Source organism: Ochotona princeps, chromosome 15, assembly GCF_030435755.1.
Source record: "Ochotona princeps isolate mOchPri1 chromosome 15, mOchPri1.hap1, whole genome shotgun sequence".
In the NCBI taxonomy this organism is placed as follows: Eukaryota; Metazoa; Chordata; class Mammalia; order Lagomorpha; family Ochotonidae; genus Ochotona; species Ochotona princeps.
In genome coordinates, this window is record NC_080846.1 from 46,077,938 (window position 1) to 46,092,068 (window position 14,131).

Consider the following 14,131-nt stretch of genomic DNA (forward strand, 5'->3'; position numbering starts at 1 on the left):
TTCTTTTGTTACAACATTAGTATAGTACTTCTAGGCAGTAACTTGTCCACCACTGGTAAAACTGACTTACTTACTAGCCTTTTCTAAGAGAAGTTAATCTTGATCAACAGTAAACACCCCACTCAATACTGTACTGCATTTTTTTTCCTTAAAATCAGACTCAGTATCCCATATCCTGTTCTTTAAAGGACACCTAGGCTCGCTCTTTGTAATGGCAAAATCTGTATTTCTACCATTATGCACAAAATATTATTATAAAGCTTCCCATCCAATATGCCAGCTAAATAAAAAACTGTATTTCTAGTCAAAACATTATTCTCAGTATGTCTTCATATACATTACACACTGATCTATGTATAGGTGAGAACTCTCGCTAAATGATGCCCTGTTCACCAGTCATATACCTCAAGTATAAATTCCCAGTAGAACCATAAAGAGAGTTTAGTTTTCTTCATCATTATCTTGACTAAGGGTTACATAACTGCTGAAAGCCTTACACAATGTTGACTTTTAATCAAGCTCCAGATGATTCATTGCTTTTGTCTAAAAATGTATCTTACTTTATAACAAAGATATTGGAAATGAAGGAATAGTGTAGAAAACTTCCCAAACTGGTTGGAGTAGTTGTTATGGAATCTCCATAGTGGATCCACCAGCCCAGCACACAGCAAAACAATTACTGACACTGTGCTGCTAGGTAAAAGCAAGTGTTTATTGCAAAGCACCAAACAAGGAGCCAGGCAGTTAATGTTCAATTCCCAGAATCCTTAAAAGAGTAAAAGCAGTGAATTGTGTAGTTCAACACTGGGCCTGAGCAGTGTATGATCAGCTCATGCGTAGGTCTCTAGTTGCTCTGTAGTGACATGTGGCCTTCCTTTGATGGGCAATAGGAACCAGGCAGAGATGGGCTCCATTACATCTGGATCAAAGAGTAGCTTGGGTAACATTTGATCAGCACCTGTGAGTTCCTGTTAGGTTCTCAGAATAGGGGCTCACACTGAGATGTTCACTATGCTAACTCTAGGGGCAGTTTGAGTCTTTATGATTCAGCCTTCTCCCTCTGTTGCTCCCTTAACTGACAGAATTAATCTTCACTGAGGAACTGCAAGGTAAGGAAGAAATATGGAGTTTTATAAAGTCTACAAGGCACTGGGGGCAGAGGCTTAACTTCAGAACCAGTGTGAGGAAGATGCAGATACATATTCATATTTCATTTGATGTTCTGGGACCTTGGGGGGCATTTAAGAATATTTATTTCTTTCTAGTCACAAATGCCAGGATATCATAAAAGCAGTTCCTTAAAGAGTGATTTTTGATGTAAAAAGAATGTCTGTTTGATCATTTCTTTTTAATACAAAAAGAGGCTGACAGTATAATGGAAACCCAATTCCAATTAGCTAATTAATTAAAACAGTACTGTTGATCTGCTTAAGACTCTTAAGATTACACTTTGCATTTTCTACGTTGAGGGAGAGGACAGTGTGTTAAATAGCATTACTAATTAATCTTCTTTTGATCCTCAAGTGCTTGTATGTAATTGTCAAGGCTCATTAAATCACATTTACAGTGGGGGAAAAAGAGAAAAGAGCTACTTTATTCTTCCTTCATTTGTAACCAATGGGAAATGTCTTCTCTACGTGGAGAGGGCTGACCATTCTCCCAGTGTAGAGGTCTGGCTGCCGCTCAGGCTTGCTGGCTGCACCAGACCCAGCTGTTCTGCATTCTTGGTTTCCATGTCTGAGAAGAGGTTGAAAAAAGGAAAGGAACAGCATGCACAAATCTTCCCAATGCAACTATTACTTTAAACTCACCCCCAAAATGGGAACTTTCTATTTTGTTTGCAGAAGGCATGTACTTTCTATCTTTTCTAGAATAGATAACCCTGGCATCAGCGCTGTTGTCTAAAAAGCTACCACCTGTGGTGCCAGCATTCCGTATCAGTACCTGAGTTCAAGTCCAGGTTGTTCCACTTCTGACCCAGCTCTGTGCTCATGTGCCTGGGAAAGCAACACAGGATAACCCAAGGACTTGGGATCCTGCACACATAGGAGACTCAGAAAAAGCTTTTGGTGGGCCCAGAACAATAGCCTAGTGACTAAAGTCCTCCCTTTACATGCTCCGGGATCCCATATGGGTACTGTTTCTAATCCTGACAGCTATTTCCCATCCAGCTCCCTGTTTGCAGCCTGGGAAAGCAGTTGAGGATGGCCCAGTCTTGGGTATAAGAGACCTGGATGAAGCTCCTGGCTCCTGGCTTTGGATTGGTTCAACTCTGACCATTGTGGCAACTTGGGGAGTGAATCATCTCCCTCTCTGTCTCTCCTCCTCTCTGTGTATCTGCCTTTCTAATAAAAATAAATTAAAAAAAAAAGAAAAGAAAAGCTCTTGGTTCCTGGCTTTGGCCTGGCCCAGCTCTTTCTGGCCATTGCAGCAACTTGGAAGGTGAGCTGACAGATGAAAAATTTCTCTTTATGTGTCTTTGTCTCTTTGTAATTCCACCTTTCCAATCACTCACTCACTCAATCAATCTTTAAAAAAGGAAAGCAAAGGCAAATAATCCTGTCATCTACCTTTCATGTTAATTCAACAAATATTTGTTAAGAGCCTGTTGTGTTCATGGCACGACTCCGATGCTGTCCGTCAAATCAGAGAATCTTTCCACTTCTTTCTCAGGTCATGGTCAGGGAGAATCAGAGCTTCTGATGGCCCAAAAGTCATGGGACCCTGCACCTGCACGGGAGACCCAGAAGAAGCTCCTAGCTCCTGGCTGCAGATGGGCTCAGCTCCAACCTTTGCAGCCATTTGGGAAATGAACCAGGGAATGAAAGATGTTTTTTTCTATAAATCTGTCTTTCAAATAAAAATAGGAAAATAAATCTAATAGTGCACAAAGGAATTTGGAACCATGTGTCCAAATTTTGTGATTTTAGTGACCTCATCAGATTAGTCTTCCTGAGGTCATTTTTATGAACAGACCTGGAACAGGTAAAGTGCAAGTTGTTTGAAATCTGGAGACAGAAAAATCTAGAAAGAACAGCAATTTCAAATACTCTGCAGCAGGACTGTCTAGTTTAGTGAGATATCTTAGCCAGTGAGGTTAGAGCTATGTGTATGGTGAAAAACAGTAGGAAATAAGATGAGAGAGTTCAAATTCAGAAGGGTTTCATAACTCCTTTGTAAACTTAGCTCTTAGCAAAATGGGAAGCCATTGGAGAGTGTTGAGCAGGGATATGGCCTGACCTATTTATGTTTTAAAGATACGCTGTTGCCACTATAGTGTTGGTTCTTTTGAGTGCCATGTACTGTTCTGATGGTGTCATCAACACTAGTTAGTCAGTGCAGCCAAATTCTCGGTGTATATGTATGGGGCTGAGGGGAGGTGGTTAGGGCAGTTGGGTGGTGCTGAGTGAGACTTGGAATGTAATTTTGGACATGTAGACATGTTGAGATGACCATCAGACATCTAAGTGTAGGAATTGGTTCAGAGGTTGGTTCTGTGAGTCTTGAATTCAGAAGAGAGGTTGGAGACGGGAAAATTCCTGTGGTTCCTTTAGCCTTTAGGTGAAATTAAAACCTTGAACCTGGGGACTGGTGCCATGGCTCAAAAGACTGATCCTCAAGTGCCAGCATCTCATGTGGGTGCCAATTCATGTTCTGGCTGCTCTGCTTCTAATCCAGCTTCCTGCTTATGTCCCAGGAAGGCAGTGAAGAATGGCCCAAGACCCGGGATCCTGCACCCATATGAGAGACCCAGAAGAGGCTCCTGACTCTTAGCTTTGGAATGGCTTAGCTCTGGCTGTTGCGGCCATCTGGGGAGTGAACCACTGGTTGAAAGATCATTCTCTCTCTCTCTTCTCCTCTGTAAATCTGTCTTTCCAATAAAAATAAATAAATCTTTACAAAGCAAAACATGGGCCTGGACATTCCAATATTAAGAGGACAGGAAAAGAGAAATCAGCAAAAACAGGCTCAAACAGGTTGGCTGGAAGAATAGGAAGGAAACCAGTTATGTGGTGGACTGAATCCAAGAGAAAAAAGCATTTTCAGAGGGAGAGAGTAATCAGTAGTATCTGTCATATTTGCTGTTAATTCTAGTTCTATGATTCACTAGGTCTTGGGCGTCAGTCTTTTTTGCATATCGTAATGCATTTGAAGGTTGATTGTATGTGGCAGTTTAATGGCGTGTAATGTATGTGGCGTGTAATGTTGAAACAACATGATACATGAGGAACAAGAATTGACCAATGGATGTATCAAAGTGCTGACCATTGGTGACCTTGAACAAAGGGTTTAAACGTAGGAATGAAATCGATTTTTAAACAAATGAAAGGCATGTGATCAGAATGCTGCCAACTATTAAGAATAGCAAGGCGGGGGGACAGAAAATTTGGGTACAAGTTGCAAAGGCAAGTTGGGGTACACAGAGTTTTTTTTTTAAGATGGAAGAAATGAGAGTTGGCTGTGCACTGTTTGGAAAACTTTTGTAAGAAGATGTTTGTGATGTAGGAGAGAACTGTGAAGTAAACCAATGAGAGTGGGATTGATGGTCTGAGTGTTGCCACCAGCCTTAGGTAGTAGGAACAGAAACAGAGCTGTTGTCTGTGGGTGGGCGGCACAGGGGTGGGGCTGGAGTTGGTCACGGAGTTGCAGAGGACAGAGGAAGGGCCTACAGATGCTCTACTGTATTTCAGTTTTCTCAGAGAAGTGAAGAAGCAAGGTTTTTAACTGGGGAGAAGCACTTATGGGGTGAGGTTAGTCTTAAAGGAAGGGAGGATATTGAGTAATTTTGCCTGTGAGAGAAGTAGAGTGACTGGACTGGCAATGTGTAAACTTCTCTGGAAACCCTCAGATTTTCATTGAGGACTTCAAGTGGGACACCTTTGTGATTGTGAAGTTTTCTCCATCCTCAGTTGCTGCAGGCTCTAAGAAGGTTTAGGGTTGGCTTTTAGAATTGAGGTCATCATTTGGCCAGAGATGTGTGTATGCACAAGACAGGATTGCTAAGGGGATGTACAAGGAGGAGTTCCAATGATTGATCATGGACAATAAACTGGGCAGGGGAATTGCTTGGCTATCCATTCTTTTGTTCATATCTTAGTAGCTCTAATTTACTCACACATAAACATCAGTGCATGTGTTTGGCTGAATAGCTTTTACAGTTTGTCTATTCAGATAGGGTATCCCTTCCCTCACTACGAACACCATGTTTTGCTCTGGTTATGTGCCAGAGATGGCCTCATGAAGTGCAGGTCAGAAATTAGAGGGAGCAACAAAGCGTTGTTGAAGAGCTGGCTTCGTTCTGTAATCATATGCTTCTCCTGATCAACCTGCCTTTTATGGAACCTCATGTCTATCCCTGTATTCCTTTCTTTAATGGAAAGTGAAAATAATATAATGTAATCTATAATACAATATCTGGAAAAAAGTATTTTATTAATTTGAATTTTTTCTCTTTTTTAAAAAATTTTTAGGCAATTGAAGAATTAATAAATAAAGGCTTTCCTATAATTCTGGTTTCAGTTGCCCAGCAACATCTCTTAAATAAGTTTTATTTTGTTAAAGCATACTTTCTTGTAAGTGTGGCTGCAACAATAAATTGTATCCCAGAAACTTCAGTGAAGACAAACTACCGTGGACTTAATGCAGAGCGGAGCAAACAAAATCTCACAAACTCCAAAGGTAATTGTTAATTTTTTGTTTTCCTTTGCCCTTCCTTTGTACAATTCCTCTTTACTCCAACTCCACTAATGCTTAAGAATGATATAACATATATTCTTCCTTTTTTAAAAATTAGATTTATTTATTTTAATTGAAAGTCAGATATACAGAGAGGAAGAGAGGCAGAGAGGAAGGTCTTTTGTCTGCTGATTCACTCCCCAAGTGGCCTCAGAGGCTGTAGCTGGGCCAGTCGGAAGCCAGGAGCCCAGTGCGTCTTCTGGGTCTCCCACATGGGTGCAGGGTCCCAAGGCTTTGGCCTGTCGTTGACTGTTTTCCCAGGCCACAAGCAGGGAGCTGGATGGGAAGCGGGACCACTGGGACACAAACTGGCACCCATAAGGGATCCTCGCACATGCAAGGCGAGAACTTTAGCCTCTAGGCTACCATGCCTAGCCCTCTTCATTCTTTTTAAGCTTATGTTATGACACACGTGTGTGCTCATGTCTAGGTATATGGATGTATATATCTATCCATATTCTCTCTCTGTCACACACTCGACATTCATATGTATAAAAGGATTTATTAATTAGTTATAGGGTTGCATGTTTAAGTTTTTGCACATGTTATTTTCATGTAGAACCTTTTCACTGAAATTGCTGCAAGTCAACTGTTTTGCTTTGGTCCACTCCACTGGCTGTGTAGTGTGTAGTCTGTTGTGAATATCCCACCATCCTCCTATTGATGTTCATGAATTGTGTTTCCAAGGGACAGTGCCACATGTCCGTATGTCACAATGTGTTCCTATGGGATGGATACCCGTGAATGGGATGTATGAGCCATAGCATATGAATATTTTCAATTATACTATATGTTGCCTTAAAAATAGATGTTTTTCATCATTCAGTGTGACGTTAACTGTGGGTTTTATATGGACATTCTGTCAGGATGAGGAATTGCTCTTCTAATCCTGTTTTATAAAGATTTTATCAGGGTATTGAATTTTACTAAATGCTTTATTTGTGCTCATTAGGATGAAAGTTTTATGTGTTTATTCTTTCATTGACATGGTGTATTACACTAAGAAATTTTTTATATATTTAACCAACTTTGCATTCTTGAGATAAATGCAAAGTTATGATTTAATTCTTTCTGCATGTTTCAAGATTCTGTTTCAGAGTATTTTATTAGTTTCACATTTCTATTTATATGAGATGCTGATATCTTTTCTTGTAGTGTATCTTGTTTTGATGTCAATCTTTCATAAATTCAGTGTCTGGATGCTTGTGTAAGATGTTTCTGTTGCCTTTGTATTTCTATTGCATGGATAATATTTTGCTTCCTCCTTTCATGCCCCATGCCTTTTTTTTTAATTGGAAAATGGGAATTCCAAATTCCAAAGCCACTGTGACTGTTGCTCCTTCACCTCATTGCCTGCCTCTCACCCAATCCCCGTGATGAGATTATTTGCTTATTAGTGCATTATTTTGGTGAAGTGTATTTCTTTCTGCATTGTTAAGCCTCCTATGCTGTTCCTCAGGGAACCCATTCTCCTGCATGTGTAAAATCCCAGTAGGTCTCATGTGGTTTGCTCAGGATTCACTCCAACCGTCTTGGACTTTCCCAGACCATGCCCAGCTGGTGAATTTCACCAACTATTGGCTAATTGCATATTGTTCCCAGTAATTCCTTGGTACATAAATTATTTCACAGACACATTCACTCAAAAGATAGCTTTTTTTTCCCCTCAACATAAGTCCTTTTCTTTTAAAAATTTTTGATTAGTTTTTAACAGATTCAAAATGGTTTGAAGGTGCAATTCTAGGAATGTCTTCTTCCAAACATGACTGACTTGTGCTATTCTTACCAATTTTGGTAATTTAAAAAAAAAAAGGTTTATTTCTTTTTTATTTGAAAGGCAAATACACAGAGAGAGAGAGAGAGAGAGAGAGAGAGAGAGAGAGAGATCTTCCATCCACTGGTTTAGTTTTTCTTTTTTTTAAAGATTTATATATTTTATTACAAAGTCAGATATACAGAGAGGAGGAGAGACAGAGAGGAAGATCTTCCGTTCGATGATTCACTCCCCAAGTGAGCCACAACGGGCAGGTGCTGCGTCGATCTGATGCCAGGAACCAGGAACCTCTTCCGGGTCTCCCACACGGGTGCAGGGTCCTCAACTGCTTTCCCAGGCCACAAGCAGGGAGCTGGATGGGAAGTGGAGCTGCCGGGATTAGAACCAGCGCCCATATGGGATCCCGGGGCGTTCAAGGTGAGGACTTTAGCCGCTAGGCTATGCCGCTGGGCCCCACTGGTTTAGTTTTAAATGGCCACAAGGGTCAGAACTGAGCTGGTCTGAAGCCAGGAGCCAGGAGCTTGTTTTGGATCTCCCATTTGGCTGTAGGGACCCAAGGATTTGGGCTACCTTTCGCTGCTTTCCGAAGCATGTCATTGGCTAGATATTAAGTCATTTGATGCATAAATAATTTTCACCAACTTCACCATGGAGCACATTCCTAGCACTCCTCGTTTTGTCATACCAGAAGTTGGTCTTTAAGAATAACATATTCTGGGGCCCGGTGGCGTGGCCTAGCAGCTAAAGTCCTCACCTTGAACGCCCCGGGATCCCATATGGGTGCTGGTTCTAATCCCGGAAGCTCCACTTTCCATCTAGCTCCCTGCTTGTGGCCTGGGAAAGCAGCTGAGGACGGCCCAGAGCCTTGGGACCCTGTACCCATATTGGAGACCAGGAAGAGGTTCCTGGTTCCCAGCTTCAGATCGGCGCAGTACTGGCCATTGCGCTCACTTGGGGAGTGGATCACCGGGCGGAGGATCTTTCTCTCTGTCTCTCCTCTCTGTATATCTGACTTTGTAATAAAAATAAATAAATCCTCAAAAAAAAAGAATAACATATTCTTGAGATTTAGCTATAAGTTTATAGTGGTAATTCCTTAATTGTTACTGTCACAGAATATTATACTTTATAATTTATTTATTTTACTAATAACTTAAACATTCTTGTACATGTCTCTGTATGCTTGTGAGTTAGAGTTTCTCTACATCAATGAGTGATATGTGCCATACTCTTGGTGTGTTATAATTAACATTTAAAGCCAATTTGTGTAATTACCTTTATGATGACTTTGTCCCAATTATTTCCTTTTCTCAAGCCATCTGAGTGCTTTAGATTTCAGTTTTGCCTTTTTTGTTAACCCAACTGAACATCGTTTATACTTCTTATGTTATGTTTGACATTTGTTCCTATTTGCTCATACATTTGTTATGTCCTTAAATATTTTTTAATACAATATAGGAACAAAACCTCTACATTCCAAAAACCAGCTCAAACCCCCGCCCTGTTCTGTTGCCCACCACACCCCTGGCATTCCTTCCCAAGTATCCGTTCTACTGGGAGGAGGCAGAAAGCTTGTGCTGCTCTTCCGCTGCCTGCCTCCCTGGCCTTACCTGGCTCATGCTTGGTGAACTCGGCTCATAACGACACTGTCACTCTGCCACGTGCCTGCTCCTGATGCACTCTGGCAGCTGGACGCCTCTGCGCAGCTATTTCCCTTTAGTAAATTTGTCCTGTGAAAAAAATTCTTAAAGAGAATATAAAGAGAATAGGTTTCATGTGTTTCATAGACACAATTCTAAGAAGATAATTATACTTCCTTCTTCCTTCAATTTTTGCTCATCCTCATTGCATTTCATATCTTATTTGGACATCTTTTATTTTCTATAAGGTCATTTGGAAATTCAGATGGGTAGTTGTATTATTACAATTTATTTTAAAAAATTCCATCCATTCCCTGCCGAACTAAGAACTTCATTGTATAGTAAATTCTCTTGTATTCTCAGACATGATTCTGGATTCTAGAAAAGACTTTACTGGCTTCCTTTGTCGTGGAAATGGTTCATTTAATTGAGTAACTAAAAAATACTTGTCACTGTCTAAGTTATTTGGGAATTGAGGATGTAGCAGTGAAAATAAAGACAAATACTCACTTGAAATTTATTATTAGGACAGAGAAAGAAGACAATACATCAAATGAATAAATGCCCTGTGTACTACATGATACTCACTATCAGAAAAGTGATAGTGAGTATCGGAGTAGATTGCAACTTCAAATACAGTTGAGGGTCTGGCATGGTAGTGTAGCAGCTCAAGTCTTCACCTTGCACGCGCCGGGATCCCGTATGGGTGCTGATTCATGTCCCAGTGGCCCTGTTTCCCATCCAGCTCCCTGCTTGTAGCCTGGGAAAGCAGTGGAGGATGGCCCAAAGCCTTGGGACACTGCACCCGCATGGGATACCCAGATGAGGCTCTGGGCTGTTGGGTTCAGATCAGCTCAGCTCTGGCCATTGAGACCACTTGGGGAGTGAATCATTGGACGGATGACCTTCCCCTCTGTCTCTCTTCCTCTCTGTATATATCTGACTTTCTAATAAAAATAAATAAATTTTTAAAAATGTGTTGAAAAGTCTTACTAATATGGTGAAATTTGAACAAGTCTAAACATGAGTGGATTTCACCCAAAACTGTCCATATCCAGGATGCCAGATCAAAATAACAAGGAAGAAGTTTGAGTTTTAAGGAAAGAGAAAGTTGAATCTAGTAACAAATAAAATGGTAGCAGCTTTTATCTCAATAACTACCAGCCTCCAAATCAGGCTGCTCTGGGGTTTTAAGATGGGGACAAGGAAGGGAGAGTGAGAGAGTCAGGAATTAGCGGAATTAAGGATAGTTGCCTATTAGTCCCTGGACAGGTGATAAGGCACTGGTTGGAGTAGCGGTGGTTATTTGGTCTGGTTGTATGTCCAGCTTGTGTCTGCATTCCTGGTCAGTCAGTGGTGCCATACTCTACAAGGAATTTTTATGATAGTGGACTTCAGTCAGCCTGGGGACTATGTACAGGTGGTGGTTACTTTTTGTTCAAGATGTAGAATTCCCCCATGCAGATCTTGAATTTTTCTGCATGAAACCCTGTGAGACAGTACTGGCCATCATCTTGTTATCTGTTGTAGAAGCTAATGACCTAATGAGTTCAGGGAATAGAACCTGGTGGCTGATTTGTACCAATCCCACACTTAGTGACTTAAGCTGAGGGACGGAGGCTAAGAGGCTGAGACCTGACAGTGTCCAGCGCTGGCAATCAACACATTGTCTGAAGGCTTGGTTTCAGGGAGAAAACTTCCTGGTTAACACTGGGCCTTTGCTGCTTGAATCTGGACACCCAGCGAGGAAAGGGAGCAGGTTTATATGCCGCTTGGCAAAACCGTAAGACTCTTTAGTCCAAAATATGCTGTACGCCAATGCACAAATTAGCCAAGGACATTTTAAAGGAAAATGGGAAATTGGGGCTTCAAAATGGGAAGTCAGACATATTTCTAGGGTCAGAAATGAGGCCACTTAAATGAGGCTTCTTTGATATCAACTGTGGCTATTGTTTGGCTGGTGGTAGCAAATCCCTTCCTTATCTGGGGTTTGCCTTCCTAGTCACTTCCCTGCTGTCAGCTTCTGAGTTTCTAAGTCCCCGTCTGACTGAGACATGCATTCTGAGCCCAAGCACAAGATTAGAACGTGAAAAGAAAAGAGGAAGATGTATTCAGTCTAGTTATAAGACCTGTGAATTTTTTGTAAAGTACATTCTAGATAAGGGGAACAACACATGCAAATAGACTTTGAGATAGGGCTGTATTCCCTGTGCTCGAGGAGCAGCAAGAACCCCTCATGGCTGGAGAAGCAGGAATGAAAGTGAACATTTTAGGAGATTAAAAAGTCAGATAGTGGGGAGATGATGGAAGGCTTTGAAGGTCAAGGTAGGGATTTTGGCTTTATTGTGCATGAATTGAAAAGTCACCAGGAAGACTCAGCAGCTTCACGTTTTTAAAGGGTGACTCTGACTTCTATACTGAATCTAGGTTAGACCATGGGGTTGTGAGAAGTCCAAAAGAGAATAATTGAATAATAACATAACTTTATATCTTTTTGGACATCTATTAGATAATTTAAGTATTAGCCAAGAGTAGTGGAGGTGATGAGAAGTGGCCAGCTCTGGATATATCTAAAAATAAATTCCGAAACATTCGAAAGAGGAAGATCAAGAGTTTCCTTTTGGATGTGTTAAGTTTGAGCTTCCAATTATACATCTGAGTGACACAATAGTTGGTTTGATATATGATTCTGGGTTTCAGGAGAAAAGTTCAGTCTGGACAGATTGTTAGCCTAGCCTGTAGCTGGTATTTTTAAAGAGCCAAGATAGTAGGTGAATACCACAGGAGTAAGTATTGGAGAGAAAAGAGAAAGAAGGAATTACCAGAAAAAGGTCCAGGTCAGATAAATGAGAAAGAATCTGAGGCAACTGAAAAGGGATGAGTGAACCAGGCATTGACAGACAATTCAACTGAATCAATAGATGAAGAAAAAGAGGTTGGATTTGGCAAGGAAATATTTCATTGGAGAATCTAGAAGATAAATGTTTTTGAATCAGCACCTACTCATGTGATATCAAGGTAGAATTGGTGAAGACTCAGAGAGAATAGACATAAGCCAGGAGATGTTTTGCCATGAAGTCAGGAATCAATAAGGATCAATAAGTATCAATAAGGGTGCTGCTAAAAGGCCCAGAAGACATCTCTGTATTGTTTGGAATGACTCACTGGAAGTAGAGGCTAGATGGTGATGCAAGTGGCAGGAGGGGTGATACCTAGCACATTAACCTTAGTGGTCAAGATGCGATTGGAAATAGTGAACAACTGGAGGGTTTGGCACTAACGTTGGGGCATGAAGTTCATCCATGTGACAAGTTGAAATGTCAAGGCTGTAGTACAGATTGACTTACAGGTGGATGAGTGGATGTGGGAATCTGTATAATTCATTTGCTAGTGTCCTCTGTTTCACTGGAATAGTTAAACATGAATACCAACTGAGAGTGGGAGCTGCAGAGGAAATGTTAGAGATTTAAAGAAAGAATAGAAGGGATGAAGTAGTTGCCCAAGAGAATAGAAGGATGGATAGACCAGGAAATTGGAGCAAGACTGTGGAATAGCTCAGAGAGTTTTTGGCTATTTGGTGTAAAAAGTTGTCACAAGGAAGCAGATGTGGGATCGAGAGAAAGTTGGATTTAGTGGGGTTTGGTGTTTCACCAGTGAGTATTATAAAGAATATGGAGACAAGGTATTGATGATTTCTTCAAGAGACTAATTACAGTGATGGACCAAGCACTAAAGCTAGATAAGAGGAATCAGAGCATGGCAGGGCAGAGGAGCAGTGAAAACCCGGTGGATGGCATCGCTGGATTATAGGTTCCACAAGAATCAAAAGTTGTTAAATTCGTGATTCTAGAAATACTGATTTGGAAGAATATCAATATCTTGTTAAAGTCATTGCTGTTTGCCCTTCACTTTCTCTCGTTTTGCATAAATACTTTTAGGAATATGTCACCTGTATACCTCAAGGTAATTCAATCTAATTCTAACTAAGACAACTATATCTAAAGCACTTTTAGTTGTTCGATATTCAAAAATATGTATACTGAATTTTTTTATTAAGTCTTCCCTTCCAAGAATATATTTTACTGTTTTGTTCATATTACCTGATTTTTATTTGAATCTTCCATTCCCAGGGTTTACAGTAGTATTTTCTGCTAGCACTTGTAAGTAATACAGCAACTAGTCCCTTATCAAGCTACTGCAGCTGAATAAAAAACTTGTACAAACTTTTAGCTTTCGTTCTTTTTCCTTCCTTTTCTCTCTAGCAGATGAGACCATTGCTCGATACCTCTTAACTCCAGATTTTAGTTGGCTTTAAATCTGGTTTCTTATTAGAACTTTCCTTCAGCATATCTATACAATTTCAATAACTTTATTTAGCGTTAATGTCTTAAGAGATAGATTAATTTGATTATTTGAAAAGTAGAGTAAAACAACAGGAGCGGATGAGGGACTAGAGATTTTCCATTTGCTGGTTCACTTCCCAAATGGCTGCTACAGTCTGGTAAAGGACAGGCCAAAGCCAGGAGATAGGCACTGTGTTCTGGTCTACTATGAGGGTGGCAGGAGTCACGGTATTTTTGCCCTTTTACTCTGCCTTCCCAGGTGTATTAGCAGAGCTGGATTGGAAGGAGTAGCAGGGACCCAAACCTTCACTCCATTATGAGATTCTGTCAGTTCAAGCAGCAGCTTGATCTGTGGTACCACAATACTGACCCTGACACTAATCTTTCGCATATATCACTACTTGCTCATAATTAAGTAAATAGTTTTTTTTTTCCCCTTATGCTGCATTGTTTCCTTCAGATAAGGTATCTGTTTTGTTTTTATTCATTCTAGGTCATTGATTTTTGATCGAAGTTTTGCATGATTTTTCTTTTTAATCCTTTTAAATCATGGATATTACTGGAGACATGTCTCTCTGAAGTTTGCCAAAACATTGGAGGACTCTGCGTACAGCCAAAGCTTTTACTTCTAGAGATCA

General features: G+C 40.6%; 1 protein-coding gene across 1 annotated transcript in view; it reads left to right on the top strand.

Annotated features, from left to right (window-relative positions):
* CFAP54 (cilia and flagella associated protein 54) overlaps positions 1-14,131 on the top strand; it is a 358,105-nt gene that overhangs the window by 179,739 nt on the left and 164,235 nt on the right. The window contains exon 49 of the mRNA XM_058673646.1: positions 5,472-5,679. Coding sequence (XP_058529629.1) covers positions 5,472-5,679 — 208 coding nt within the window. The remainder of the gene's footprint in view (positions 1-5,471; positions 5,680-14,131) is intronic.